The 27,635-nt window shown below is 39.4% G+C and overlaps 1 protein-coding gene and 1 long non-coding RNA gene across 3 annotated transcripts in view; one reads left to right on the top strand and one right to left on the bottom strand.

The window, feature by feature from the left end:
• Nucleotides 1–27,635, bottom strand: part of LOC307189348 — a 116,585-nt gene that overhangs the window by 30,605 nt on the left and 58,345 nt on the right. For both annotated transcript variants that reach the window (XR_013829160.1, XR_013829161.1), the window contains one exon: nucleotides 27,440–27,514. This is a non-coding gene — a long non-coding RNA (uncharacterized lncRNA). The remainder of the gene's footprint in view (nucleotides 1–27,439; nucleotides 27,515–27,635) is intronic.
• The window catches only part of HPGD (15-hydroxyprostaglandin dehydrogenase), a 30,097-nt gene continuing 6,236 nt past the window's right edge, over nucleotides 3,775–27,635 (top strand). The window contains exons 1-4 of the mRNA XM_079927357.1: nucleotides 3,775–4,398; nucleotides 4,694–4,817; nucleotides 7,946–8,052; nucleotides 15,910–16,006. Coding sequence (XP_079783483.1) covers nucleotides 4,306–4,398; nucleotides 4,694–4,817; nucleotides 7,946–8,052; nucleotides 15,910–16,006 — 421 coding nt within the window. The 5' untranslated portion in view covers nucleotides 3,775–4,305. The remainder of the gene's footprint in view (nucleotides 4,399–4,693; nucleotides 4,818–7,945; nucleotides 8,053–15,909; nucleotides 16,007–27,635) is intronic.

The raw sequence follows: 27,635 nt of genomic DNA, 5'->3' as shown, positions 1-27,635 counted from the left end.
GATTGGAAAAGGGATTCAGTGAGATAACATGCAGAAGAATGAGAACATAGTAGATATCCCAAAGTGGTCAGCTCCTCTGCTGTAGCTTGCAGAGGCAAAGCCGAGACAAGAATCCTTGACCCTGGTGTTAGCAGAAACTGCCGTATGTCAACAGGGCTTCTTGGTTTCAATAAGGAAAAAGCCTATTTCTGTGTTTCTTTATATGTGATTGTTTAAAAATTAAACAAGCTTTTATCTATCAGGTGACTGATCTGTCACAGGTAGATCAGTCACCTGATAGACTGGGGCCCTCACAAGCTGGGGCCTGTGACTAGGTACATTTTGGGATGTCTGTGCTCACCCCTGGGCACAGGACAAAGGAAAATCAAGTGGAGACTGGCCTGTCTTAACAAGTCAGGGCTGAGCTACAAGCACTAGTGTGTGTGTGAAAATATAATGTGATCAAGGAATTCTGATTTGAATTTTAACTTGAATTTAAGTCTGTTTTTAACTTGTGTTTCTTAAAGAAATCACTATTCAATCATGGTGAAAAGTACTGCTCAGCTACAATTATCTCAAAAAATAAAGAGTTTAATTTAAGAAAAAGAAGAAGAAGGAGTACCACTCAGGAGTCAGCCACACTTGGAGTCAAAGCCAGCTCCTTCTATTTTCTAGATAAGTGACCTTGGCCAAATCCCCTAACCTCCCCAAACCTGTTCTCCTCATCTGTAAAATGACCACAATAATAACCACCTCACAGTTTGGTAGTGAATAACAAATTCAATTACATATGTAGTATTTATTTAATTCGGTATAGTCTTTGCAACAACTTTATGAAATAGGTACTATCATCATCCTCATTTTCCTGATGAGGAAGCTGAGATTCAGAGAAGTTATGTCACTTGCCCAAGGTCACACAGCCAGTAGGCGGTAAAGCTGGATTTCAGAGGCTGTGCTTTTAGCCTTTACGGGATGACTGTCCCTGAGTAAATATCAAACACCTGCAATTGCATCAAAGGAAAAATAATCCCTTTTTTTTTAAACATCTTTATTGGAGTATAATTGCTTTACAATGGTGTGTTAGTTTCTGCTGTATAACAAAGTGAATCAGCTATACATAAACATATATCCCCATATCTCCTCCCTCTTGCGTCTCCCTCTCACTCTCCCTATCCCACCCCTCTAGGGGTGGGATAAAAATAATCCCTTTTAATTCGACTGTTAATTAATTTTTGTTTTTATTTTAAGAGAACTTTGTACAACAAACTAAATAAAACATAACCTATAAATAGGAATGCTTTCACAAAATTATATGAATGATGGTTTGTTTCAGATTTAACCTAGTTTTAGCTAAGAATTATGTTTTTAATTACACAAATTACATTGACGATAGAATTATAGAGTTAATGTAAATGAAATTAAATAATGTTATGAGCACGGAAGATGAGAAATGTTTATCAAAAAACCACAGAGGAATGGGGAATTTGTTTATTGGGTAAAGAGTGCTTCTTTTGGTTTTCAAATATACTATACATAATATCCTTTAGATATTTTAAAATCAAAATGTACATTTAATATAAAATATCAAAACGTTCTTCTTCCAAACCGCCATACCCACATATTTTTTCCAGTCTTACTTTTAAGTTATATAAAAAGGTAATCACAGTATATGGGAATTTTCACCATTTTCCATCTTCTCTCAAACACATATCTTATATTTATCTGTTCTTTTCTTTATTCAACATGTATTAAGCACAGACCCTGCCATGGGTGCTCAGGACACAGCTTGAAGGCACTCAGGGACAGGAAGGCAATTACAATAATGTGAGTGAGAAGTGTTTCCACTGTAGAGTTCTCCAGCTCAGTGGGAAGACAGGTGAAGAAAGCAGGAGGGGACTATACTCAGGTGAGCAGATACTGTATGGCAAAGGCCTGAGCCTGGACAGTGGGATAGGTTTTAACTGATGTGGCTTCCCAGGCTGTAAAGAGGGGTTACAAGAAAGATATGGGGAGTGGCATGCCCCCTATGCCATGCCCTGGGGTTGAGATAGTTTAAGGGTTTTAAACATCAGAATGTCTAAACACGATCAGATCAGTGTTTTAGAACTTCTATTGGGAGGAGTGTGGAAACCGAATTGGATCTAAGAAATCTGGGGGCAAGGAAATCATTCAGGAGTCTAAACTGCTGCTGCTGTCACAGGAAAGAGTATAAGGGTCTGAACAAAGGCAGTGGCCATGGAAACCAACGGGAGGGAAAGGGGTTGGGGGTAGATCCCAGTCCTTCCTTTGTGCTAATAAACCTGTTTCTCACATTTTTCTCCATCTCATGTGTATTATTTGTTAAGGACCCAGCAGTAATTAGTTGAACTAATATTGTTATTATCTTGTGCCAGACGTAATTTCATTGTTGCAAGAAATCTGAGGCACAGAGCGGAAGCGACTTGCCCAAGATCCCACAGCTGGGCAGGAGCAGAGAGAAAAGACCCGAACCAGCTTTGTGTGAATCCACAGCCAATGCTCTTCCAGTTCACCCACCCACCCCCGTACTGCTTCCTGTTTCCGGCTTTGCTCTCGGTGACTGGCAGCCTTTTAACCTGAATCCGTCCCCTTCCTTTCTTAAAGGAATAACTTATTGGCTTACTAATCTTTCCAACTACTGTCCAATCTACTGCTTTCCATATCATGTTGGTCTGGAGCCTCTGCAATGTTCATCTTCTCATCATTTTTTTCCTTAAATTTCAGCCATTTGGTTTCTGTACCATCTAAATTTACTGACGTTGACTACTGTCTGGAAAAATTCAAAGTATTTCTTCATCCTTCCTTCCCTGCACTTATCAGAGTACTTTGTGTTAGGAACAACTCCTTTATTCTTGAAACTCCTTTCCCCATATGTGCTGCAACACTTTGCTTTCCCAACATGTCCCTGGGTCACTCCAGAGGCTCCTTCTCTGGCTCTTAAGGTGTTCTTTCTTGATAAAGAAAAACAGTTCCTTTTCTCCTTCTATGTTCTGTGCGTGCCCCTAGAGGTGTTGGGTTTTCTTTGGTTTCCTATGTTTGTTTGAATCCTCTGCTGTTCTCTTTCAACGTGAAGACTTGTTTCAGTGATTTACTGACAACATACGTTTCACACAACCTCCCCAAACATTCCTGCCCTGTCAGTCACCTCGTCTGCCGGTGACAAAGAAGTACACAAAGGATTCATTCTGCTGTGTAAGCTTTCTGCCTGACCCCCACCTCCCCAGGTGCTTAAATTTCTTTGATCATGAAAATAAATGCCAAGTAGGTATTAAGCTTACAGAATTAGAATTGAAGCCTGCGGGCGAGAAAGACAGACAGACAGACAGACTAGGTCAGCTGCATAATCCCGGCTGAATGCATCTCAGTTCACAGCTCAAGCTCAAGTTCCTGGAGGACCAGGAACCTCTGTCCCATACTTAACTCAGAGCCTCCAGAGCTAGTATGACTCAACCAGCAAGCATACCATTGAACCAGCATGCCACCAGGCTGACAGCGAGTCTGGGAGTCCCGTGCAGTCAGTGATAACAATTCTTGCTGGGCACTCTCAGGATGACCCAGGATTGATACTGATCTGAAACATAAGTGCCAATAAGACTCCTATTTCCAAGATTCAAGAGTTCCAGCCTTGAAATGATAGGATCCAGGGGTTTCTGTTCCGAGCACAGTGCACCTTTCATCTCCAATATCTATACAGGTTTGTCCAAAACACCATTAAGAAAGAAAAACAAAAACCCCCCAAAACCCACAACGTGTTCGTGACCTCTGCTCCCTCCATCCCCACCCCAATGTCCAGGAGATGGGAATTCAGACAAAAACTTAGACAAAAAAGCAACATCCCTAAAATTGTGCTTTACAGTTTGCTGGGTTTGTTTGTGGGTTTTTTCCCGGTTTTATTTTTCTTTGGGGTGGGGGGTGGGGGAGGAGAGGGGAGGACCTGGGCGCAGAGGAGGAATCCAGGCTCTCAAGCCTCTCCTCCACCATTCTTTTGTGGGGTGGTCTTCAGCGCACTGAAGGGAACACTTCTTGGGGAGCACCCTTTCTGCTTGGTGCCTCCCACCGCCAGTCAGGCAGCCACAGGCAGAGGGGGGGCTCTGATCTGGGCTTGGCTGCGAGTCAGGAAGGCAAAGATCGCGGAACCGGAGCGCTCAGGGCCAGGTGACACAATCGTGGGTGCCCGGCGGTGCTTGACAGCTTCATCCCCGCCCACTGGCAGGAGAACGCGGACGGGCAGCACGCGAGCGCGCAGGGTCCTTAAAAGCCGCGGCCGCGCGGAGACGCCGAGCTCGCCCACCGCGCGCAGGCGGCGACATGCACGTGAACGGCAAAGTGGCGCTGGTGACCGGCGCGGCCCAGGGCATCGGCCGAGCCTCCGCCGAGGCGCTGCTGCTCAAGGGCGCCAAGGTAAGCGAGGCAGGGCGCACGGCGCGAACCTCGCCGGCCCACCCGCGACCCGCTCCCCCAGCCGGGGCCCTGGGGGATGGGGGCAGCGACCGAGGCTGAGCCCCCGGTGCCCGCCGTGCAGTCTCCAGAGCTGCCCAGGCTGGCGCGCTCGAGCGGACCTCGAACGCTCCGGGAGAGATCCCGAACTGTAAACTGCCCCATCTCAGGTCCAAAAGAGGAGCGTCCTGTGGTCTCTTTATTGTTGGTCTATTTCAAGAGCCGCGCAGGATCTCGATTCCTCTCCTCTTGTCTGTAGGTAGCGCTTGTCGATTGCAATCGTGAAGCAGGTTTAAAGTGTAAAGCTGCCCTGGATGAGCAGTTTGAACCTCAGAAGACTCTCTTCATCCAGTGCGATGTGGCCGATCAGGAACAACTAAGAGGTAAGGGCAGGGAATCCATCCATCCACGCGGAGCGTACCTTGAGTAAGCAGCAACATGAAGGCAACCCCCGGCCAGAGATCCAGCCTGGGGCGGGCGGCCGGCTATCTCCTGGAGAGCAGCTACCTCTGAGCTGCAAGAGATAGCTGGGACTGTTACGTTTCCTCTGACGTCTCAGTAGCCCTAAAAGCTAAGGGGCAAGAAAAGCCAAGCATGCTTGAGAAATCCTTTTATTTTAGTCATGTGGCCGCACTGAATGTAATCAAGATTCCTTGGTGTATTCCAAGACGGTGCTGCTACAGTAATTATTAAATGATTGAACCTGCAGATGGAACTGGGAAAGACAAAGTAGGCTAGGCGAGTATGGCAAACAACTCCCAGAAAGCTGGAAGTCACAGAGTCCAATGACAATCAAATGTGGCAGTGTTTCTCTTTGGAATGGACTAGAATGAAAGGTCAAGGGTTGTCATCACAGACGTACTGGATACTTTTAACCACATGCTCTCTCTGGTGTTTCCCCTATGAAATGATATTTTAAAAACAATAATAGCTGTACTGTAGTCTTAGAATTGCAGAAGAAAAGTTTCTACCAGACTTTCCTCAATGCTTTCCTGTTTCCGTCTACTCACTTAAAATAGACCAATCTAGTTGTGAAATATCAGGGACAGAATTGGTGTAGACAATTAACAGATTTGGTCATATAGAAACCCAATAGATCTATATGAAAAACATACATATTTTTCTGGGAGAAAATGGGAAAATAAAATATTTGTATTTCACAAAGTTTTTTTGAAAGACTAAGTAAATTATTAGGCACGTCTTTAGTCAAGGGACCAAAAATATCTTCATAAAAGTCACTCTGGTACTTCTGTTCTTAACGTGGATGTGTGTTTTTTCGAAAATGTTGGGCTGTTCTGTGAAAGAGTGAAAATGGAGCTATATGTTAGAAGGAAGCCAACTGCGGTTCAGGGAAATTGTTTTAAAGGAAATTATATAATTAAAATCCGAAAATGTTATAAAGACCTATAACATGGATTACAAGCATGAGTAGAAGAGACCTGTAAACATAGTGCTAGTTGCTAGAGGATAAAGTTTTGCTGATTGCACAGGATAGTTTTCATCAGGGATGAAGTCATGTCAAATCCCAACAGCCATGCTGATGGAACAGGGAACAGATTCCCTACAGATCATCTGAAAGCTATTTCTGTCTGAATTTATGTAGTTTCACACGTGACATTTAACCTTAATTGTTTTGCTTCCCAGTATTTAAAATTAGTACCTTGACTGTAAACACATTCCTTAAGGATAAGTGATTGTGAAGGAGGAAACCAGACATGTAAGTGACCAGCAGAAGGCATGTTGGTCGTGAGAAATCCACATGTTGTCTGGACATCAGCGTTTATTTGCAGTTTAGGAAAACATGGCATTGGCTCTTCCAGTGTCAGGATTTAATGTTGCCTACAACTTTTAAAACTGCTTAGACATGTGGCCAAAGAGACTTCATTGAAATCATAAAAATACAGAGGTGAAAAAGTTCTTGGAGATGACTTACAGATGAAAAATGCAACCTGAAGAGTTTAGGCAAATTACAAAGAGTACCACAGCATATAAATGTCAGCAAGAGTTACTAATAGACTGTAAGTTGCTTGAGCCCAAAATTCAGTGGTGTGTTATAAAGAAGAATACACCAATGTATAATTTGGTGTGTTATACATCAGTAAGGGCAGAGTATAAGGAATACAGTGGACACCGAAAGAGGAAAGAAAAGTAAAGAAGCAAGTAGACGTCCATATTTGACAACCTAATTTCCTGTAAGGTGGATGTGGAGTTCTGAAGAGTAGAATATATTTAAGATGAAATGCAAAATTTAACAATAATAATATTCCTTAGATCTTTTCTACTGGAGGACCCTTTCTGGAATCAATTTGAGATCTTAAGAAGCATTTTAAAGGTTCTTTGAAAAAATGAACAGTTTTTATATATTTTGTCGTTTTCCATTCCAGTACAGTAAAAGGTACTGTAAAGGGTACATATTAGAAAGTCTTGGCAATATTTTTGGCAGCTAACTTGCATAGTAATTTATCCATTTGGCAAATTGGTCCATGCCGTCTTCAATATGTCTGGTGGTTGTTAATAATTCTTTAATTTTATTTCAATCAGTATAAAGTTTGTGCGGATCTATTTTTTTCAAGGAACCCATATGTTGGACCCAAGACCCGAGAACACATTCCTATCATTTGGAAGAATAACCACAATTGTTATCTATAGTTTCAAGTAATAGAACTAGAACCAGGGGTAAAAGGCCCAGGGAAACAATAGAACTATGTAAAAGGCTACTTTGAGAAATAATGTTTCTCAATACCAAGGGGTAAAGCCTAATTTTAACTGGTCAAGGAGGGCTGGCAAGGACTGGAAATGTGGTTGGACAACGTAATGAGGGACCTTCAGACCTCAGAATCTATGCAGACTTGACCTTAGTTGAACACAGTTGTTATACAAACTTGCAATACAAAGCTGTCAAAATAGAAAAAGAAAAGGCAAACATCGAAGTTACAATAATCAAATAAAATCGTCTGAATGAAAAATAGACTTACTAGGATATCCAAATGCACTGAAATGATCATTATGGATCTGGATACATAACTGTTTAATATGACACTTTATGAAGAAAATATGGCTTATTTTTAAAGGGATGCTTGTCATAGTCTAAGCCACAGAGCTTCAGTAACTTCTTAGGGACAGAGATGCTGGCTGCCCAGACTGACTTCTAAGAGCTCTTAGCATATGCTGCTCAGTTCTCTAAAATTTACACCACTGATACTGCTTACAGAACTTTAATGTGCATACAAATCATCTGCAGATCTTATTATGGTTAAGATTCCGATTCCATAGGTCTGTGGTGGCCACAGATTCTGCATTTCTAGCAGGTTCCCAGGTAATACTGATTGATGCTGCTGGCTCACAAACCACACTTGAGAAGCAAGGCAGGAGGAAGTCACCGTCTAAGAGTATAACTTTCACGAGAAGCGTGGATGAATTAAAACCTCATTTCAGGGCACAGACTGTCATAAATGTGTCTGTGCAAAATAAGAACGTATCTATGATGTCTTTTTTCTTTTTTTCTTATTAGATACTTTTAGGAAAGTTGTAGACCACTTTGGAAAACTGGACATTTTGGTGAATAATGCTGGAGTGAATAATGAGAAAAACTGGGAAAAAACTCTGCAAATTAATTTGGTAAGCCGTCTTAGCCATGTTCATGGTCTACAATTACTTAACAAAATGTTTTAAAAGGAAAAAAGGTTTTTTTTCATGGAAACAATACAATGACCTACAATGTAGAAAAAGGGAAGTTATAAAAAGCTGGGGAAAAAAAGCATTTCCTTTTACAAATAGGAAGACATTTGAGGTTTTCAATTATGAAAATAAATCTGTCTTAAAATATTAAAAGGAAATATCAGAAAAAACCATCGTTTACTGTGTAACTTAGGAGTTGGCAAACTACGGCCCTCAGGCCAAATGAGCCTGCCACCTGTTTTTGTGACCTGCAAGCTAAAAATGGGCTTTACATGTTTTAACAGTTGAAAAAATAAGAAAAAAAAAGAAATATATGAATATACAAAATTCAAATTTCAGTTTCTATAAAGTTTCATTGGAACACAGCCAAGGTCGTTTATTTACATGTTATCTCTGGCTACTTTCATGCTACCGTGGTAGAATCGAATAATTGTGACAGAGGCCCTATGATGTGCAATGCCTGAAATGTTTACCATCTGACTCTTTATAGAAAAAAAAATTTCTAACCCCTGGTTTAATTTATGTACTTAAAAAATAAATCTTAATTCCAGGACTATAACAGACAACAAGGCTAAAGTGACCGTTGGACTCTGTAATTATTAAGATTTTTATCCTGAATGCCGGTGTGTGTGCATGCGTGTGTGTGTGCATGAGTGTGTGTAATTCCCACAATGTTTGATGACTACTTAGCTCTTCCTTGAATTGTAAACATGTAGAATAAGGAAATAAAATTTGTTTTATTCATTGTATCATAAGCTTGCTGATTATCTTATTTTATACAGACTTGACGTAAGATATTGGGGTTTAGTAACAAACTTTAGCTAAAGCCAAATGTCAGAGCTGGGCGGGGGCATGGGGTCACCCTGTTTTTGGTAAGGTCTTTCTTACTAGTCTCGCAAAGCAGGCACATGTAAAGTACAGAGGGGCAGCTGTGTGTGTATAAATGCACAGGGAGTGGTCCCTACTTCACCACATCCAACTCCTTAAAAACAGGAACCATGTGATGTTTTTCTTTGTTCTTCTCTCAGTAATCAACACAGTATCTTGAAGATAGTGCTTAGTCAATAAATGTTTGACTTGAATTGACATTCTCATGAGTAATGACTTAACTGTAATAACTTGATAGGAGTAATGAGAATTACCCTAACTCACAAGAAAGCTGAATCTGTGAGTACCACTTTGATAAGGTACAAGCTTGAAAGATGCCTAAAATCCTTTGACCCAGAACAAAAGGTACTATTTTAAAGTACAAACACTCTCCTTCCAGTTCTTTCTAAAATTTGTCTCAAGTGTTCCTGGATATCATTATAGTTCAAAATAACTTTAAAACCTATTTGTCAAGTGTCCCTCAAAATCTTTCTGGTGGGTGTGTGTGTGTGTGTGTGTGTGTGTGTGTGTGTGTGTGTGTGTGTGTGTGTGTGTGTGTGTGTGTGTGTGTGTGTGTGTGTTTAGAGACATGACAACTGCTGTTCCTGAGTTGAGATAATTCTATGATTTTCTTCTACTTTAGGCTAATAATGTAGTGAAATAAAATGAAACATTTTCATACTGTGAACCATACTTACATCTCTTGGCTAAATCTTACTTTGTCATGGTATATCCATGTCTAAGATACCATTGCATTTGCTTAGTTAATACCTAATTTAATTTTATATTTGTGTCTCTCTGTTATAAATGATAAGAGCTTATAATTTTTTTTTTTTTTTAAAGAAGATGTTGGGGGTAGGAGTTTATTAATTAATTAATTTATTTTTGCTGTGTTGGGTCTTCGTCTCTGCGCGAGGGCCCTCTCCAGTTGTGGCAAGCGGGGGCCACTCTTCATTGCGGTGCGCGGGCCTCTCACCGCTGCGGCCTCTCTCGCTGCGGAGCACAGGCTCCAGACGCACAGGCTCAGTAGTTGTGGCCCACGGGCCCAGCTGCTCCACGGCACGTGGGATCCCCCCAGACCAGGGCTCGAACCCGTGTCCCCTGCATTGGCAGGCAGACTCTCAACCGCTGCGCCACCAGGGAAGCCCTAATTTTCTTTTCTTAAAATATTTCTATTTGGTTTGTCTGTCAGCTATTCCTTTGCTTACTTCTATCTCCTTGATCTGTCCGTTTCTGAATAGCATGTAGTCATATCTCAAATGACAAATGTCAACTTGCCTACCTCTTTCAGTCATTCTGTCAGTGTGAATTCTACATAAGTGGCTGGTGATTATAATTTACTGATCTTTGATTTTTTAAAGTTGTAGCCCCATTTGCAACCTGTGATTTTTGATTTGTTTTATATTTCCAGAAATAATATTGGTACCTTATGTTTTCTTTTGATTCACATTTACCTAGGCGTATCTTTTTCTATTTCTTTATTTTGAAAATGAAAGTAACCTTTTATGTGAATTTTGTCTCTTGCTAACAGTATAATGTGAGATCTTAGTTTTCAAATCACATCTAGAAACAAATGCTTTTTATATTTGTGAATTTAAGTCACTCATATTTATTTTTACTCTTCTATTAGGACTTATTCCTTCCACTTTAGTTCATGCTTTATGTTCACTAAATTTTCTTTCTGTTTATGTTCTTTTTCCATTCTTGTCTTAAATTCCATTGGATCACTTTAATTTTCTTCAGCTGGTAAGAAAACCATACATTTTATATGCAATCTTTGGTGGTTACCCCTGACTTATTATGAACCATACTTCATTACATCCTTTGGTTGCCAGATTTAAAATAATTTTTTTTGGAATATGCAACCAATTGGAAACTGCAGGAATTTTTAAAACATGTTTTTATAAACTTATGCCCGTCTCCAAAACCACATAAAGTGACAAGACTTTTTTTTTAATCAAGCTATGCTAATGAAAAAGCACAAATCACACAGCAGCTCTCTCCCTAGAACATCGCTACTGTTTGTAGTTTCATCAGTAAAACTACAGATATTTTATAGATAGAGGTTCCTAGGGTATAAAGTTCCTATATTCAGTGTATTCATAATGGGCACCTACTGTGCCTTTCTTCTGAGAAATCAGCTGTCAGAAAACATGTGCAGTGATTAGAGTTAATATAATGAAACATGAAAATAGTGAAGAGATTGTCTCAGAGGTAATAGGATTCGAATTATCTATCTTCATCCAGCAGACAGGGCATGTTTGCTTTAATATAATAAATATACAGGTGAATTAACACCTGCTCCAATGTGGAAAGTTCCTCCATTATATGCAAATAGAAAATTCTGCAAGACGGGAATTTTATTTGCCCTGTTTGGTTACAACTCACTCTCCTGGAGCTGGCCTTTATTTTTCTTTGAACTCTGCTGACAAAGGCCACTCCTTAGCTTAACTCCAGGGACTGATGACATTTATTTAATATTACATAAAAAGAACAAGCTATAACCTTTGTTACCCATATATAACTTAAAAACAAATTACTTCCCCTCCTACTTACAACACCCATTGCAAAAGTAGATTAGAGTCTGACCAATCATTATCCTTATAACTTGATTATCTCTGTTAGTATAATGCAAATATTTGTGTGTGGTTTGTATAATAATTTTTTTCAACTCTGCTCTGGATGTAATTTACCTCCTTGTACAATTCCCTGTGTGGTCTTTTGCATATTTTTCCATGTTCTTGTCCATGTCAGAGAGTAACGGCTTAAAGGACCTCACCATGTATCTTTCCCTCTTCTGAAATTTTATACAACATAGTTTGTACCATCCTTATAAGGCATGTCAGTTTTTAAATTTTATTAGAATTATTTCTATACATGTATAACTTATGCTACTCTACTGTAAGTTCTCTGAAGGCAGAAAATTGTTGTTTTGCATACACAGATGTTCAATTAAAGTGTATTAGAAAAATAAACTGCTATTCTATGATATTTTGCATACGTGGATATTCATTTTTGTGTTTCAGTACAATGTTTGGATGGTTTCCTAACACATCAGTGTTGCAAACAGTGTACGACAAACAGTATATATGTCCTTCCACTTTTACTCCTTAGCAAATTTGCCCTTTCTTTATTCTCCAGCCAGCAGCTCCCACCGCTCTTCCCACACAAGAGATACAGTAAACCTCTTCCCAGTCTTTTGTTTCCACTAGGCTCCTCTGTGTGTCAGCCACAGCTGCCTTATTTATAGCTGCTCAGGCTCACAGGGAATGTTCAGGAAAGAATGAGTCTTTGTATAACTCTCAAGGGTTGGTCTGGCCATTGGGCAGAGGTAGACTTAACTCTGAATATTGATAAGACCATTTGGTAATGTATTTATTTTACTTTTTGAAGCTTTAATAAACCTAAATAATTCATTCCCACTCAGATGGGACTTCCAACCTAATTTGGACATATGACTAACTTATATTGACGCCTTTAGTATATTCAAATAAAAATTAAACAAAATAGATGGCTATTGTTGGGGATTTTAAAAAAGATTTGTTTCAGACCTGAATTTAAAATTCATGAACTTTTATTTCATGTCTCTGATCTTGAACTTCCCAGTTTGTGAAAGGATGAAGGTAATCCTCTTACCTCTAAGGTTGGTTAAGCGTCACTAATCCATAATTTGTATGAAGCATCCAGCACGGTGCTACTACATAGCAGTCACTCAAAAAATTGCATTTCTCGTCCAGAGACTAAAAACCTACATTTTCTTCATTCGCACTATCTCATTTCTAAACGAGGTGGGTCCCTCTGCTCTATACTGTCTCTAATGAAGAGTTGAGGAAATGGATAGAAACAGTGTTGTCAAGTGTACTCCTTTTTCTAGGCTCCCAGGGGTGTTGATTACACCTTAAATTAGTAACTACTTTCTGTTATTGCTACTCTGCCATATCTAAAGATCCCATTGAAATGTTATAGTTAGGGAAAGCTTGCTAAATTTTATAAGCAGCTTCTGCGAGGGGGAAGACAATCATATCTACCCCCTAAATACGCAGAAATTTTAAAAGATTGAACATGGAAGAATAAAAGATGAGAAAAGGTTTCGGGAAAAAAATGATCATCTATATTAGTATCCCTTGAGAACTGGCTGGAGAAAAAACAAGAAACCTGAAAGGCAGAGTTTCATGATTTAGATGACAGAATCTTTTAAAAAATTGCTTTAATTACAGTGTAGCACAAGAATCATAAATAAACTAAAAGCAACTGCAGACTGGAGGGAAATTAAATAAAGGAAATGACAGATTAGGAAAATTCCGTAGTGAATACGCACACACATACACACAAATGTTACAGAAACATATATACATATATGTGTGTATAATAGGAAGACATTATGCCTAATAAGAGGAGTTAAACAAGTTCATTTATCCATTTATCTGTATTACTAGAGAATTATTTCCAGGATAGAGGAATTTATGAGAGTGGTTTTAAGTTATAGAATGCTTTAACTTGTTAAAAAAAAAAAAGTATGTTAACATTTGGAATACTATACAATTTCAGTATTACATATAAAAATTGTCTCTTCGTAACTAAAAATGTTGAGTAAGCGTGTGTTAATTATATCACTTTGTCAATAACTGAATTTTCATTTATCCTCACTAAGTAAAAGTAGACTTTGGATTTTCCTCTTTTTTTGTTTGAGAGTCAAATACAAAATTTTAATACCTTTACAAAATGGACTAAAATAATGCTATAGATTCCAGCTTTTTTTTGTATCTGTAGCGAGAACATATCTGTAATTTTTGTTTTCTTTTTTTCCCTGGATATTACAATGGCCCAATCTATACAATGTATAAGCATTGCCAAAAGGCCACAAATATATTTAGGAAACATTTTTATTCTGCGTTTTTCTAACAATTCCATTAATATATGATCTGGGATATGGAAGAGGTTGTCAAAGTAAAGGAAAAGAGGTGAAAATTTCTTACATGTACAGCTAAAACCTTAGGCTTTGTCTTGCAGGTTTATCCTAAGAAGCCTTTTATTTGAAAAGTTACTCAGTTCTTAACCTGATAATGGATGGCAAGATAATCCTTTGCCTTCTCCATCAAAAACCAGGAAATAAATCTGGCTTTTAAAAAAAATTAAAAACATTCCCAAATTTTCTATCTGGCTGCATCTTGTAGATGTTGAAAACACAAAAGCAGGTGTCAGCAAAGCTGTAAATACCTGAGAATAAAAGCGTAGCGCCAATACACATAAACAGAAATTCTGTTCAGACATGCTGGAGACTTGGGCAGAAACACACAGAATCTAACTGACTTCAGTAATTTCAGCCATCTACATTCTTTTCCTTCTTATATAAGCCATTAATGTTTTGTTTTTCCTTTTTAAAGGGAATCATGTGCAGGTTTTACTCATTCTCCCTAAGCCTACTTAATATCAAACTGATGCATGGCTTAAGTGAATAGAATCTTCAGCTTACATTTTTTTGTGCTAGAACTACTGTTAGGTAGAGAGGCAACTCTGGATCCTTGTCAAAAAGACTCCAAAAGGACTTTTTAAAATAAAAAGAAGGTAACCACCAATATATACCCTGAGGTTCAGACTCGTTATCTCATTATCTGTTGTATCATTTTCTTTGCAGTGCTATAAAGAATGAGAGACATAGGAATTAAGATGTCAAAAGCAAATTTTCACCTTTCAAAAGTCTGAGTTGGAAGGGAGAGGAGTTCTTAAATCTAAAAGGGAATGCAAGGTTTCAAATATGTTTCATGTCACAAGTTGATTTTGACAGTGGTTAATTCTTAAATGTTAGGATAAAACCCAAAAGGTGCCTATACATGGATGTGAGTAGCAAAGCAGGGTAAGCTTTCAAAAGGACAGCTGCAGGAGTGATGAACAAAATTAAGTGATTTCATTACTGAAGACCATATGTCCAAGGAACAGAAATGCCTTTTGCTCAAACTGGGTACAACGGCTATGTGATCTCATACGACACAGAGTTCAGGATGGCTAGACGCTGCAGCTCCCAGATCTCATTCCCGTCTGCCAGCCATCATGGTGGTTTCCTCTTAAAGATGCTATCAATATAACTTCATTCCAGCCATCGCCCCCATATGAAGCAATGAGAAAGGAGTAACGCAATCATTTCTTCCTGGTTTTCTTAAGAGCGATGACAATTTTCTCCACAGAGTCCTCTTCCATCACCCTCCCCAGCCCAGACCCCACCTCCAGTGGACTGCTTCTCAGGTCTCGCCAGAAATGGTCACATTTGGCTCCTAAACCAGTCACGGGCAAGGGGAATGGGATTTCTGTGATTGAAATAGGTTAATCACTGTCTGCACTAAAACAGGGGAGATCACCTTCCTCTATATTACATGCAGAAGAAGTAGACACAAATGCAAAATAGAAGGAGGAAATGAAAACTGTGTAGGAAATCAAGGGTATCCACTATTACATATTCCAAGATCCAAGAGAATGAAACAGAGCAGATGGATGTAGAATAGTTGGACAAGAGAACCATGTGCTAAGAAGGGTGAATACATTTTGTATCCAGTATTTAGAAAAGAAAAAGAATGTACAGAATTCTTGAAGATGCTGAGGATTAGTGAAAGTAACAAGACACTTGGAATATAACCTTTATCATAAAATCTCAGATCAGGCAACTAAGTGAAGTTTTGCAGAGATGTGATGAGCTCTACAAGTTTAGGCAAATAAAAGAGAATCCAGTCAGTGCGTTTGAAAAAAACACAGCCACTTCGAAACCTTTCATTGATAACATGTGCAGGAGTCTCCCTCGGTATCTGGGATAGCAATAAAAACTGTGGTGTGTGACCATATGATAAAGTATGATAAAGTATAATAGCTCTTTATCAGAGCTATACTCTTTAATAGAGTATAATAGCTCTGTTGCTTTTCCCATTTCTGCCCCTGGACTAGGTTTCTGTCATCAGTGGAACCTACCTGGGTTTGGATTACATGAGCAAGCAAAATGGAGGTGAAGGTGGCATCATTATTAATATGTCCTCTTTAGCAGGTAAGGACAATTATCATGTTAATAATGATTTCTTACTGGTAATTGGGACCACAAAAGTAACTCTTCAAAGTGTATTTATTATTAACTCAGGTTTGAAATTGAAACTTGGTTTACTTTTTTTTTTTTACTGGTTCTATGGAATTTTCTGTTATATGATATCAGAAGTTCAAACTCTAAGTTTATTCCTATTATCTTAAATTGTGACTTTATCTTTCTGCAGTACTATTTAAAAAAAAATGTATAGATATTTTCCTAGAGTTGCTATTTGTCAAAGGTTACCGTGAGATTCCTAAGCAGTAAAACATGTAAAAGCACCTTTGATAAGACTAAAAAGGACTAAAACAAAGTTAAGGTATCTCTAGTCCTGTGTGATTTTAGTAAGCATGCCTAATTTTTCAATATGGCATATATAGTTAGTTGGGATATACTGTAGGGGAAGCCAGACTTGATCTCTACTTTCTCAGCCTCTCTGGCCCAGCCTGAGAATGAAATTGACATAAGATGGATCAACAAGGGCAAAGCGTACAGGTTTTCACACGTCCATGAGAGTCCCCACAGGAAAATGAAGACCCAAAGAAATGGCAAGGCCTCGCTGTTTATAAACTAGGTTGAACAAAGCAAGGCAACTGTGGGAAAGTAACTAAAATATATGGGGAGACTAAAGAAAGATAAAGTTATTTTAACAACGTCTGTACAGATGTCTCTTGGCCTTGACTCCTATCTCCAGCGATAAGGTTTCTTTTCTCCTGGTACCGGGACAGCATCTTTTACATGGGATTCTGTGTCCTGCTTTCAGGAAGAAAAGGGAGATTAAAGTGCTCCTTTGCATCTGCTGTTTTACAAGTGCCTTTAGCTCAAATTCACCCTTATGCCCATGTGACATACTTTGGGGTGGCATATTCCACCTCCCTTCAGTGCTAAACTGCAATAATAAATAGACCCAAAGGTGTAATGGTTTAAACATAGCGTAAGCTTATTCCTCACTCATATATCAGCCCAGGGCAAGGGAACCTCTTCTGTACGCAGTCTTTTGGGAAACCAGGCTGGCAGAAGCTCTTCAGTGTGGAGCTTCCAGGGTTACGCTGGCACTGGGGGACTCCTTTCTCTCCTACAGAAAGAGCAAGAGAACCCTGAGGAGGTGTGGCTCCTCTTCTAAATCCCAGCCCTGCAATGGCAAACCTCACTCTGTTCACATTCCTATAGGCTTTGACCTCATGGCTCACCTGACGACAGGGAGTCTGGGAAATGTAGTCTAGCTGTGTGTCTAAGGGTGGATGTCAGAGGAGAGCTGATCATCCTTGCCACAAAGGGCAATCCAAAATGTGTTTTATTCGGGGCAGTGTGATTTACAATCAGCTGATGTCATCTTACTCAGTATTAGCTATAAACCTTTGGCAGGAACTTTTGGAGCAGAAAGCCTTTACTTTGAAAATTCTAGGAAAAAATCATTAATGGGTCTTGAATAGTTAAAGTGAAATCATGAAATTTTAGAACACTGACCAATATTGACAGCAAGTCTAAACTATTCGTGTCCAAAAAACAGTGAGACTTTCTTCAGTCATTGGGCTGGTTTCAGTTATTGTGGTAACTGCAGAATCGGTGTTCCCCCACCCCCATCCTGTCCTCCACCTCCCGGCTGCAGTAGCACTGGGGGAGTCAGGTGACCACACTAGTGTCTGAGGCTCAGCGTTTTTCTCATTCCTCCAGGAATCATTGTCAGATGGTCTTTAAACCACTGTGAACTTAGCACGAGTGGAAACTTAGACATCTCCCTCTTCAGAAGTTCTCAAAAATAAACCCGCATCTCATTTTCTGAGTTGCTTCAAGACAAAAATGCCATCCCTAGAGTTATTACAGCCCTGCTTCTATAAATTGTTCAGGGTAATCTGGTTATTTTTCCTAACATGTCATCTACTTATAAATTATAACATTTCAAGTCCAAGAGTACATTAAAAGATGAAAGCATGGGCAATACTTAAAAGAGATATTCAGCCCCAGAGAGGGCTGAAGTTTGGATTCTCAGAGGCTGGAACCCAAAAGGCAAATTGTCACGGCTAAATCTACACTATTTTGAAATGAAATCGTAAGAAAAATATATAAATGATTGGAGACTTAAGAAGAAATATTTAATAGTTTAATATAAATGTACAAAAGAACCTAGGGTGGTGATTAAGACATAATTCCATGAATTCTCTCTTAAAGTTAAGGGGGCTAGTGACACTGGAGAACCATGAACATCAGAGACTCTTGACCTTGTATCATTGGAGGCACTGGTTTCAATCTCAGGAAAGAGAGAAGGCCTCGGGGTTGAATCAATATAGGACTCTCTGGGAGAGCCTCTGTACCGGAAGAGGCTTACTTGCCCCAAAGAGCATGAATAGAGAAATGCAGGGTAGTACTGCCTTTTATCCAATAAAAATATTTAAATATATAGTAACAATTAACTTTCACTGAGCGCTCACCGTTTGCATGATACTCTTTTAAACACTGCGTATGTGTTCTCTCATTTAATACTCTCAACAGCACAGTGAAGTAGATTCTATAATCTTCATCTTGCAGATAAGGGAACCTAGCCTGGGGAGTGTAGGTTTCTTGCACAAGCTTACATGCAGGGAAGTGGGGGAGCTGCAGTTCTCATGCTAGCAGCCTGATACGTGATCCCCTACTCTTAACCACTTGATTTTCTCTCTCTTCTATCTATGAGTCTGTCAGTCTCTCTCTCTTTCTGTGTCTATCTTAGCCTAATTATAAAGAAAGGAAACTGAATTCCTGTAAATTGATTAAGCCAATGCGATGTGCTAGTATCTTCAGGCCTCCTGGGCACTACTTGAATCTCAGGACTGTTTATTAAACCTTCAGCGAAAGCTTAAGCTATTACCCCATTTGACACACACAGAGTAAAGCCCTGGAACCATTTGGGGAGCTTACCAACATCACAAGTCAAAACATGCCATAGAGAAGAGTAATTTAGGGATTACAATTAGATGTCCACTTGGCTTTCTTGGCTAAGAGCTTGCTTTGTCACAGTACCCATCCTGGGTGTGAATTTTCCTCTTAACCTATCTCAGAGCCAGTACTGGGAACCCTGTGTAGATCCTTCTCTAATCGTGCAAATAAAACAATGAATGGATATAAATTCAATGAGGAGACCACTTTGGCTTTGAATTACCTTTCTGACACTCTTACAGTCTAGTGAATAGCAGAACAGTCTAAAGTGGAGTAGTACTGACACATATACACTACCAAATGCAAAATGCATGGCTAGTGGGAAGCAGCCGCATAGCACAGGGAGATCAGCTCAGTGCTTTGTGACCACCTAGAGGGGTGGGATAGGGAGGGTGGGAGGGAGACGCAGGAGGGAGGGGATATGGGGATATATGTATACTTATAGCTGATTCACTTTGTTATACAGCAGAAACTAACACAACATTGTAAAGCAATTATACTCCAATAAAGTTACTTTTTAAAAAAACAAAGAAACAAACAAACAAAAAAAGCAAAGTGGTTCTCCCTCTGATATTCCTCCCAACAGGCAGGGTAACTCTGTTGATCATGGTTCAGTAGTTCGTCTCTGTCCATTATACTTGATTGGGTACTTTCATAATGCCCGTCCTCCATACTTGTGGCATCTACACCATTTCCTTGTTGCCTCTGGCCAATCCAGACAGCCCCTGCTACCCCTCCTCTGACCCTGGGCTTTGTCACTGAGGTGTCCTCATCTCAGAAAGAGTATTAAAATGTATTGTCTTGAATTTTATCCACTCACCAAGAGCTTCTGTTCTTCCCATAATGAGATCAGTTTGATAAAAATACAGGATTTTGTAATAGTAGCAGAAGATAAATATAGACGTCTCACATCCTCATACCTTCCTCAGAAATAATATCAACAATTTTGTTCCCTTGAAGTTGGAGCATGTCGGCAGAGGTCAGATGACCAAAAACGTCTTTGAGGGGTTACTGGAGTCAAAGTAATTCTTTTTTTTTTTTTTTGACTCCTCAGCTTATATGAAGTATAATTGACAAATTTGTAGGAAGAGAGTTCTAATGCTTGCTTCCTCTGTGTTTTCCAAATATTCCTTCCTTACAGACTTTCCCTCTTTTCCCCCTACTGCTCACTCTGTTGAAGGAATGGTGGGTAATATTCAACCCAACCAGAGTCCATCCCATGATCTCTTGCACAGATCCAGTGGAATCATTTAGTGTCATAGTAAAACCTCAAGTTGACACACTGGTTTCGGCAGAGAAGTTAATGAGTAACGACCGCTGACGCAGACCGAGTATCAGATGCAATTAATAAGTTTAACAAACAGAGGAGTAGTTACAGGGGAGAGTGATTCCTCGGTGTATTGAGGGAAGGGTGTGCTTGTCCCTGGAAGCCCTGGAAGTTGTTCCAACCTCTGTTAACCACATAGATTCTTCTGTACAAGTTTTTGTCTATAAATACAATATATAAACCTGCACTCATTTTACCACATCCATCCTTAACTGTCAAACAAGAAAAAGTTGAACAAGAGAGAAGAGTGAAGTCTGGTTTAAAGCAGATAGACAGCTCTGCTCCCATGAGGCATCCCATAGGAGTCGAGTATGCTGCTTCTATACATAGTGGGAAAGGAAGAGTAGTCATCACAGGAAGAGTCTGCCCACCAACCCTGCTCCCACCTGCTCAGCTACTGAGGTCTTGGTGTTTGCTATGCCTCAAAAATAAGTCACTCAGTAGCATTTGGTGAGTGACACCACGAAGGTCGTATCTGCTCTGAACTGAAAACATTAGAGTCCCAAGAAAATACCTGAAAATCTTAGAACTTGTTTAGCATGTCTTAAACCCAGCCCAGTGACATACTCACTTGAGCTCTAAGTTGTATCGACAACTATGTAATTACTTTGTGTTACAGTAGAAGAGCTCAAGTTACCACTTTAAGTAACACATTCAAGTTAACCAAACGTGTTAAACATGGACAGAAGGGAAGTGGGGCTATGAAAGTAACTGGCAAAGTTTCTACCCCAAGAGCTATACGTGTTTCGTCAACATGGCAGCACCAGTTAGCGTGGCACAGGTGTAACAGAAGCACGATGAGAGGAGGTACAAGGCTTTAGAGCTCACATGGCCTGAAGAGCAGCTGGACTGGAATGTCACAGCAGACCAGAAATTTCAGGTAATCACGTGGTACAACCCTCTGCAACTATTTTTGCTTTAAAGAAGAGGGAGTAACATATTTAGCAAGTGCCAAGTTCCAGGCACTGTGATGAACTATTGGCTCTGTGATATCACATTGAACTTTTACAAATCCCTACAATAGAAGTCTGTTTAATTCTCTCCAATTTATAGTGGAACCACTCATCTCAAACAAGCTGCGTAACATGGGAAAGGTGGTGACGATTAGCAGTCGTAATAAAAGCAATTGTATGTTGCTCTATTTTAGTGTATATCGTACAATGGCTGAGTCTGCATTATTTGGATCTTAACTGGTCAGATGTCAACGGCTATGAGTACGTGGGCCACCTCCCTCGCTTAGTACCAGCGAAAGTCTTCGTGGTGTCCGTTTTGCTGTCCTATGGCTTAAAATTATTAAGAAGACACATACTAAAAGGAATCAGTAGGAAAGGCTAAATATTTATAAATTGGCCTTTTGAGGAATGGATAAAAGATGTAGGGGTTCCTAGCCATAAAGACTATTAAGAAAATGAATAGTCTTCTAGAATTCAACATGAGAGACATTACCTACGGGCTCTGTTTAGAGGCAGATTCTTCTGACTCAGTACGTCTGGGGTGGATCCCGCAATTCTGATGCTGATCCTTGACCCACACTTTGAGGAACCAGCCTCTAGTTTGCACAGGGACATTCTCTGAGTGGCTGAGAAAGCTCACCTTGGTTTCCTCTGATCGCAGCCTAGGGGATAACTGAACTTTTAGGAAGGGGGATTGTGATGGGACCTTAGGGACAACTTTCTGAGAATTAACAATCCCTGGAAAGTGCTGCTGGGGTTACCTTTCTGGAAGGTAGAAAGATGTAGTCGTTCTGTGGAAGTTTACCCCACTTTTTATGTCAGGTCATACTTTAAGACATAATTTGTTAACGGCAAGCATGTGACTGGGGAGAAAAAGCAGCATCAGATAAGGTGTTCTGTTGTGTGGAAAAGCATCTAATAAGGAAGTCCACCAGTTACTTCGGTCCACTTTCTGCACAAACATAGATAAACGGATTCTCACCAGTTCTCTTTTTTTTCCTTATTAGAGAAGTGCTGGTTAACCACAGAAAGATGGGTAGACCGTTTCTTTTTTGATTTTAAAGACAATGTGAGGAATTTCGACCCCTGCTTTTTAGCACAGCTGCTGAACTCAAGTTTTTATCATGCAAAGATCAGTATCCTTAGATTCTCAATTTCCTTTCCTAAGTTGAATTTCTTTAGCACTTCTGTATAGTCTATCTTACCTAGTTTCTATCCATTTAAAAGAAAATATGTTTAAGGATTCAGTACAACTGCCGTCTGAGCAGATTTCAGTTTTTTGCACAAAAACTTTTTGAGCGATTTACCTCCTGTGAAATGTAGATATTAAAGTTATCTTTTGTAAATACAGGTAGAAAGAATATTGAAGATAGAGGAACTAATGTGGAAAGGGAAATGATATTTTACTTTTCCAAATGCCTTCTTTATTTGTTCTATAATTACATGTGTCATTTTCAAGTATTTAAAATTTTTTTCATAATTATCCCATCAGTCAGTGCCATTTGGTGTTATTATCCTGAGTGGCTGTAGAAAATATTTCTCTGTTTCGTGGGTAGAATTTCTCCCTCTGTTGATATTATTTTTCTTAATCTACAGTTAGGACGGACATAAACCTGCAACTAAATTACACGTGTTGTATTTTGGAGAGAGAGCCATTTCACAATTCTTTAAGTAAACTTGCAGAGTGCTGGGCCCAGAATAAATAAGTATTGAAAATCTATTCTTAACTTTTTAAATATAAGGCATCCATTTTTAAGCACAATTAAGGATTCCCCACATCAAACAAAATGACATTTTTTTAGAGACTGTTCTCTCATGGTCTCAGTCCTTTGTTGTGTTATTCTTAAATCCTTCAACATGAAGACAAAATAATTTTGCTGTGCATATGGGAATTAATTTGCAAGATTTTAAAAAATCCAAATTAATTCCAGCAACTGGGCCTGCAGTCACTATCCTGGCAGAACTCCCTGTGAAGTCAGATGGGGTGATCTGGATGGTCAGATCTCAAAGCTCTACCCTAGCCCTGCGCCAGGGGCTCTCAATAGAGCAGATTTAAAATACTACGTCAATATCCTTTGTATTTAAAGTAACTAAATACATAGTTCTTAAATGGATGCACTTCTGTAATACTTTTGAATTAGGATTAGCGAGAGTCCACGGTTTGCCAAGGTTCAGAAACCAAACCCAGTTAGGATGCTGTACCAGATTTGTGGCATTTTAGTGCAAAAGACACATTTTCATAAAAAGGTCCAATGTGGATAAACAGGTAAATAAAACAATAAATAAGACGATATGTTTCATCTTTAGGAAAAATGATTACATTTATATAAAGATAATGGCAAATAGTAATGCTTTTTATGTGTCAGGCACAGTTTTAAGTATTTTATGTAAATTAGCTCATTCAGGACTCAGAATAGCTACTATTACTACTCTATTTCACAGAGGAAAAACACCATGGTAGGCAGCAGTAACCCCTCCAAAAGTAACAGAGCTCATTGTGGTGGATTCAAGATTTGAGATCAGCCAGTCTGGCACCCAAAATCCAAACTACTGTGCTACAATCTGTCTCGACCAATTCAATTAAAAGGACATTTTTAAATGGTTAAGTAGTGTAAGAAATAACATTCTGGCCAAATGGTGATCCTCCCCTTGGTTTTATACATTTCAACTAACTATTTAAAACATGTTTTCATTATATTTGGCACTTATTTGGTACCAAACACATATTTCTAAAATGAATTCACTCCTATAAAACCTTTTGAATTAGCACACACTGTATTTTAAGGGAAGAAAACTAAATTTCCCATCTCAAGACAGAGTAGAAGATCTTGGCTGGACATCTGGAATTCAAATTTGAAAATTATGTGTGTGTGTGTGTGTGTGTGTGTGTGTGTGTGAGAGAGAGAGAGAGAGAGAGAGAGAGAGAGAGAGAGAGAGAGAGGGAATGAGAATGAAGGAGGCATGGAGAGAATGAATTTCATCCATAGGAGTGGATAAGGTCACCTAAGGAAAGAGTGCACATAGAAAAGCAGAGAGGACCAGGACCGGCTCTTGGGCCCCCAGCCTCTTTGTGGGTCTGGTCGAGGAGTAGGAGATGCTAGTTAGGGTGAGGTGGCAGGACACCAGCGTAAGGAAGGAGGTGTTTTAAGGAGAGCATCATGAACTGTGCTGGTTGCTACTGAGCAAAGTATCAAGCAAGATGAAGACCTAGCCTTAGCAGACGCCCGTCACTGGCAACCACCACAAGATCTGTTGCACTGGACTGGTCAGAGGAAAGCCTGGTTAGGGGGAGCTGTGGAGCAGTGGAGAGGTAGCTGGAGAAGGAAGTGAAACCAAGAAGGCTACTATTTTTAGATGAGTGATTTTGAAATGTTAATATCTCAAAGAAAAGCCATTCTCTTTTGATTCTGCACATGATAAAAGTAACCACTCTAGGCTTCTTAAAATAGTCCCATCTTTAATTTCTGCAACATGATGCTTAGCTTGTTTTCTTCCTACCTCCACTGGTTCATCCTTCTCAGTCTCTTGCCCCGTCATCCTCCTCTACCATGGAGGGCTGCCATGTATAGTTGTGCAGGTTGTAAACTGCAGGAACTCTGTGGGGCACAATCTCCACAAACTACCACGTGAGTGGTGTCCCCAGAGTCATATCAGACACATCCTGAACAATTCTCTGAGCTGACCCTTATTACTAGCCTCAGAACAGGTTTTTATTTGAAGCACATGGAAACATTATATGTTGGTGCTGCAGGTCTAAGGTTGGTAACAGAGGTATGGCTAAACAATACGATACTGAAGTTGACCACAACAGCAGTAATGTTATACTTGGAAGGGAGAAATGGATCGTGAGACCCAATAGAAAATGTTGGATTTCTGAAAAATTTCCACCCCAACTAAAATCATTGTCAAAAAGAAAAACCTTAAAAAAAGCCTTAAAAAAAAAAAACAAAAAAAACCCTTTTCTCTCTCCCTTTAGCCTCCCTTTTCAAAGCAGCAAACTGAGGGAGAGAGAGCAAACTTCTACACTGAAAGTCAGTTGGCAAGTTGGGGACAAAATCCCACACATCTTTACCTGTCTGAAACATAAGGAGCCACAGTTAAAATCTGCATGTACTGGGGAGATAAAGAAAAACTCTCTACTTAACTAAATTAACTACAACTTGCCTAAATAAAATAATTGAAAAACAGAATTCTCTTTTTTTATAAGACCCCAAACTGAATATATCTATCAAAAGAGCAATGCATATGCAATTGATAGGTATATCCTTACAGTGTAATACCATTCAGAAAAAAAAAAAAAGGAAGAAAGAGAAAAAAAAAAAGGAAGAAAGAGAAATGGGCTATTGATACACATTACAACATGGATGAATCCCACAAGAATTATCCCGAGTGAAAGAAGTCAGACAGAAAAGTTTACACTGTATGATTACATTTATATAAACTTCTAGAAGAGGCAAACTAATCTATAGTGACACAAAACAGATCAGTGGTTGCTTAGGGGGAGGGGAAACGCAGAAGGACAGGATGATGGGGCACAAGGAAACTTTTAGGGGATGGCTGTGTTCATATCTTGATTGTGGTCGTGGTTTTGTGGGTGTAGACCTATGTCAAAACGTATCAAACCACACACTTTAAATATATGCAGTTTATTGTATGCCAGTTATACCAAAAAGCTGGAAAAATATCTTAAAAGGATGCTTGATTTCTGAATGTCTGAAATGGATTTATGCAGCCTTTGATCTAATGCCAGAGAGTGAAAGCAATGCAAGAGGAAACATTCTGCAGGACTGCAGTGAAAAATGTCATTGGAATGCCACGAGAGTCATAAAGCTAAGTGCCACTCTAAAAATGCAAACAAATTCTGATTGCATCTGCAATTCTTCCTTTAAAGGAAAGTATGTGTTTTGCAGCTGGCTTCTTAGACAGAACCAACACAACAGTATTTGCTCTCTTTTGCTGCTGTGACACTTTGAACCAGTTTGGGTTCAGAAGTTCAGTGCCTCCACATGCATAACAGAAATTCATTCCCATTCATCTTTGACATCCTTGTGTTTTTTGTGGCTGTAAACAGCTCATCTCTGACTCAGGTTCACTCTGCATTTCCTGCTGTCCGTGAATGCCACCTACAACCACTACCTTGGTCTCATAAACATTGAAGGAGCGGGTAGAACAGTGACTAACTTACAAGAACAAGAAGCAGCAACGCCTGGCTGCACCTGTTTATTGTCTTTATCTCGATCTGCTAATACACCTGTTCACCCTGTGGAGGCATCATGAATTCTTGTTGACTGACACTGACAAACTTAATTAACTTACACACGCTACTGAACAGAAAAAACAAAACAAAACAAAACAAAAAGAGAACCACGTTACAGTACTTTGAGATCATTGGGAGGACGCACTCTGTGTGATCTACCATCCCCAGGGATTTAAACTGCTCTTGAGCAAACGTACTTCATAAATTGAGACCTGGCAGGCACCCAGGGAGTGGTTAAGGTCCGCCATTATTACTGCACTTTGGTACAACACGCTCACCATCGGTGGGTTCTGGGACTAGTTAGCTGAGTGGAGATGACCACGTCTCAGCAGAATCATTTAGTAGTATCATGACATTTGACATTAATAACATTAAAGTAATCAGGGATCGCTCTTCCTTGGAGAAATCACAAATTTTAAAAATGGTAGAATGTGTTAACTCAAGAAATTAGTTAAAAGCCAAGATGTACAAATGGCTCTAGTTAAAAGTTTCACTGTAGATTGAGACAGAGAATTGACCATTATGAGAAATAAGCTTGATAGTGATAATAACTACAGAAAAATCAGTTTTTCTTGTTTTGTTTCTTCTGGTAGGGGGGAGTGGGTAACGTCGGGCTGGGAGATAGGGGGGAAAAGATGCCATACCTGCTGCAGTACCACTTTTTCTCCACACCATGGATTTAATCATAATTTTGAGCAGTTACTATTGTGTGTAAATGGAAAATTAAGCCAATTCTAAAGCTGCTTGAATTCTGTTGCTGAGTACATAATTATTAAAGGAAATAAAATAGGATCAAACATTTTTATTTCTGACTTTCTTTTCCTAAGTCATGGGATGAGAAGATCTAGGCATCTGCTACAGATCAGAATCAAAAGAAGTTAATTAACTTTTAATTTTCTTAAACACTTAGCGGCATTGTTCAGTGCAATTCGTGACAGGGAAATGCTTACCAACTTATAACGAAGACAAATAATACTCTCCAGATCCCGCTTAAGCAGTTTAAAGTCCTTCAGCCATTTGGAAGCCTTAAAAAATAAAGAATATACACTTCTTAAAAATCCAGACATAAAAACTGAAAATTAGATAGTAACTTACTGGATTTCAAGATGATTCTTTCGGTGTTTTAGATAACACTGACTTCTCTTG

This window comes from Stenella coeruleoalba, assembly GCF_951394435.1.
Source record: "Stenella coeruleoalba genome assembly, chromosome: 7".
Taxonomy (NCBI): domain Eukaryota; kingdom Metazoa; phylum Chordata; class Mammalia; order Artiodactyla; family Delphinidae; genus Stenella; species Stenella coeruleoalba.
The sequence above is the reverse complement of the archived record's forward strand: the minus strand, read 5'-3'. Positions and strand labels throughout refer to the sequence as shown.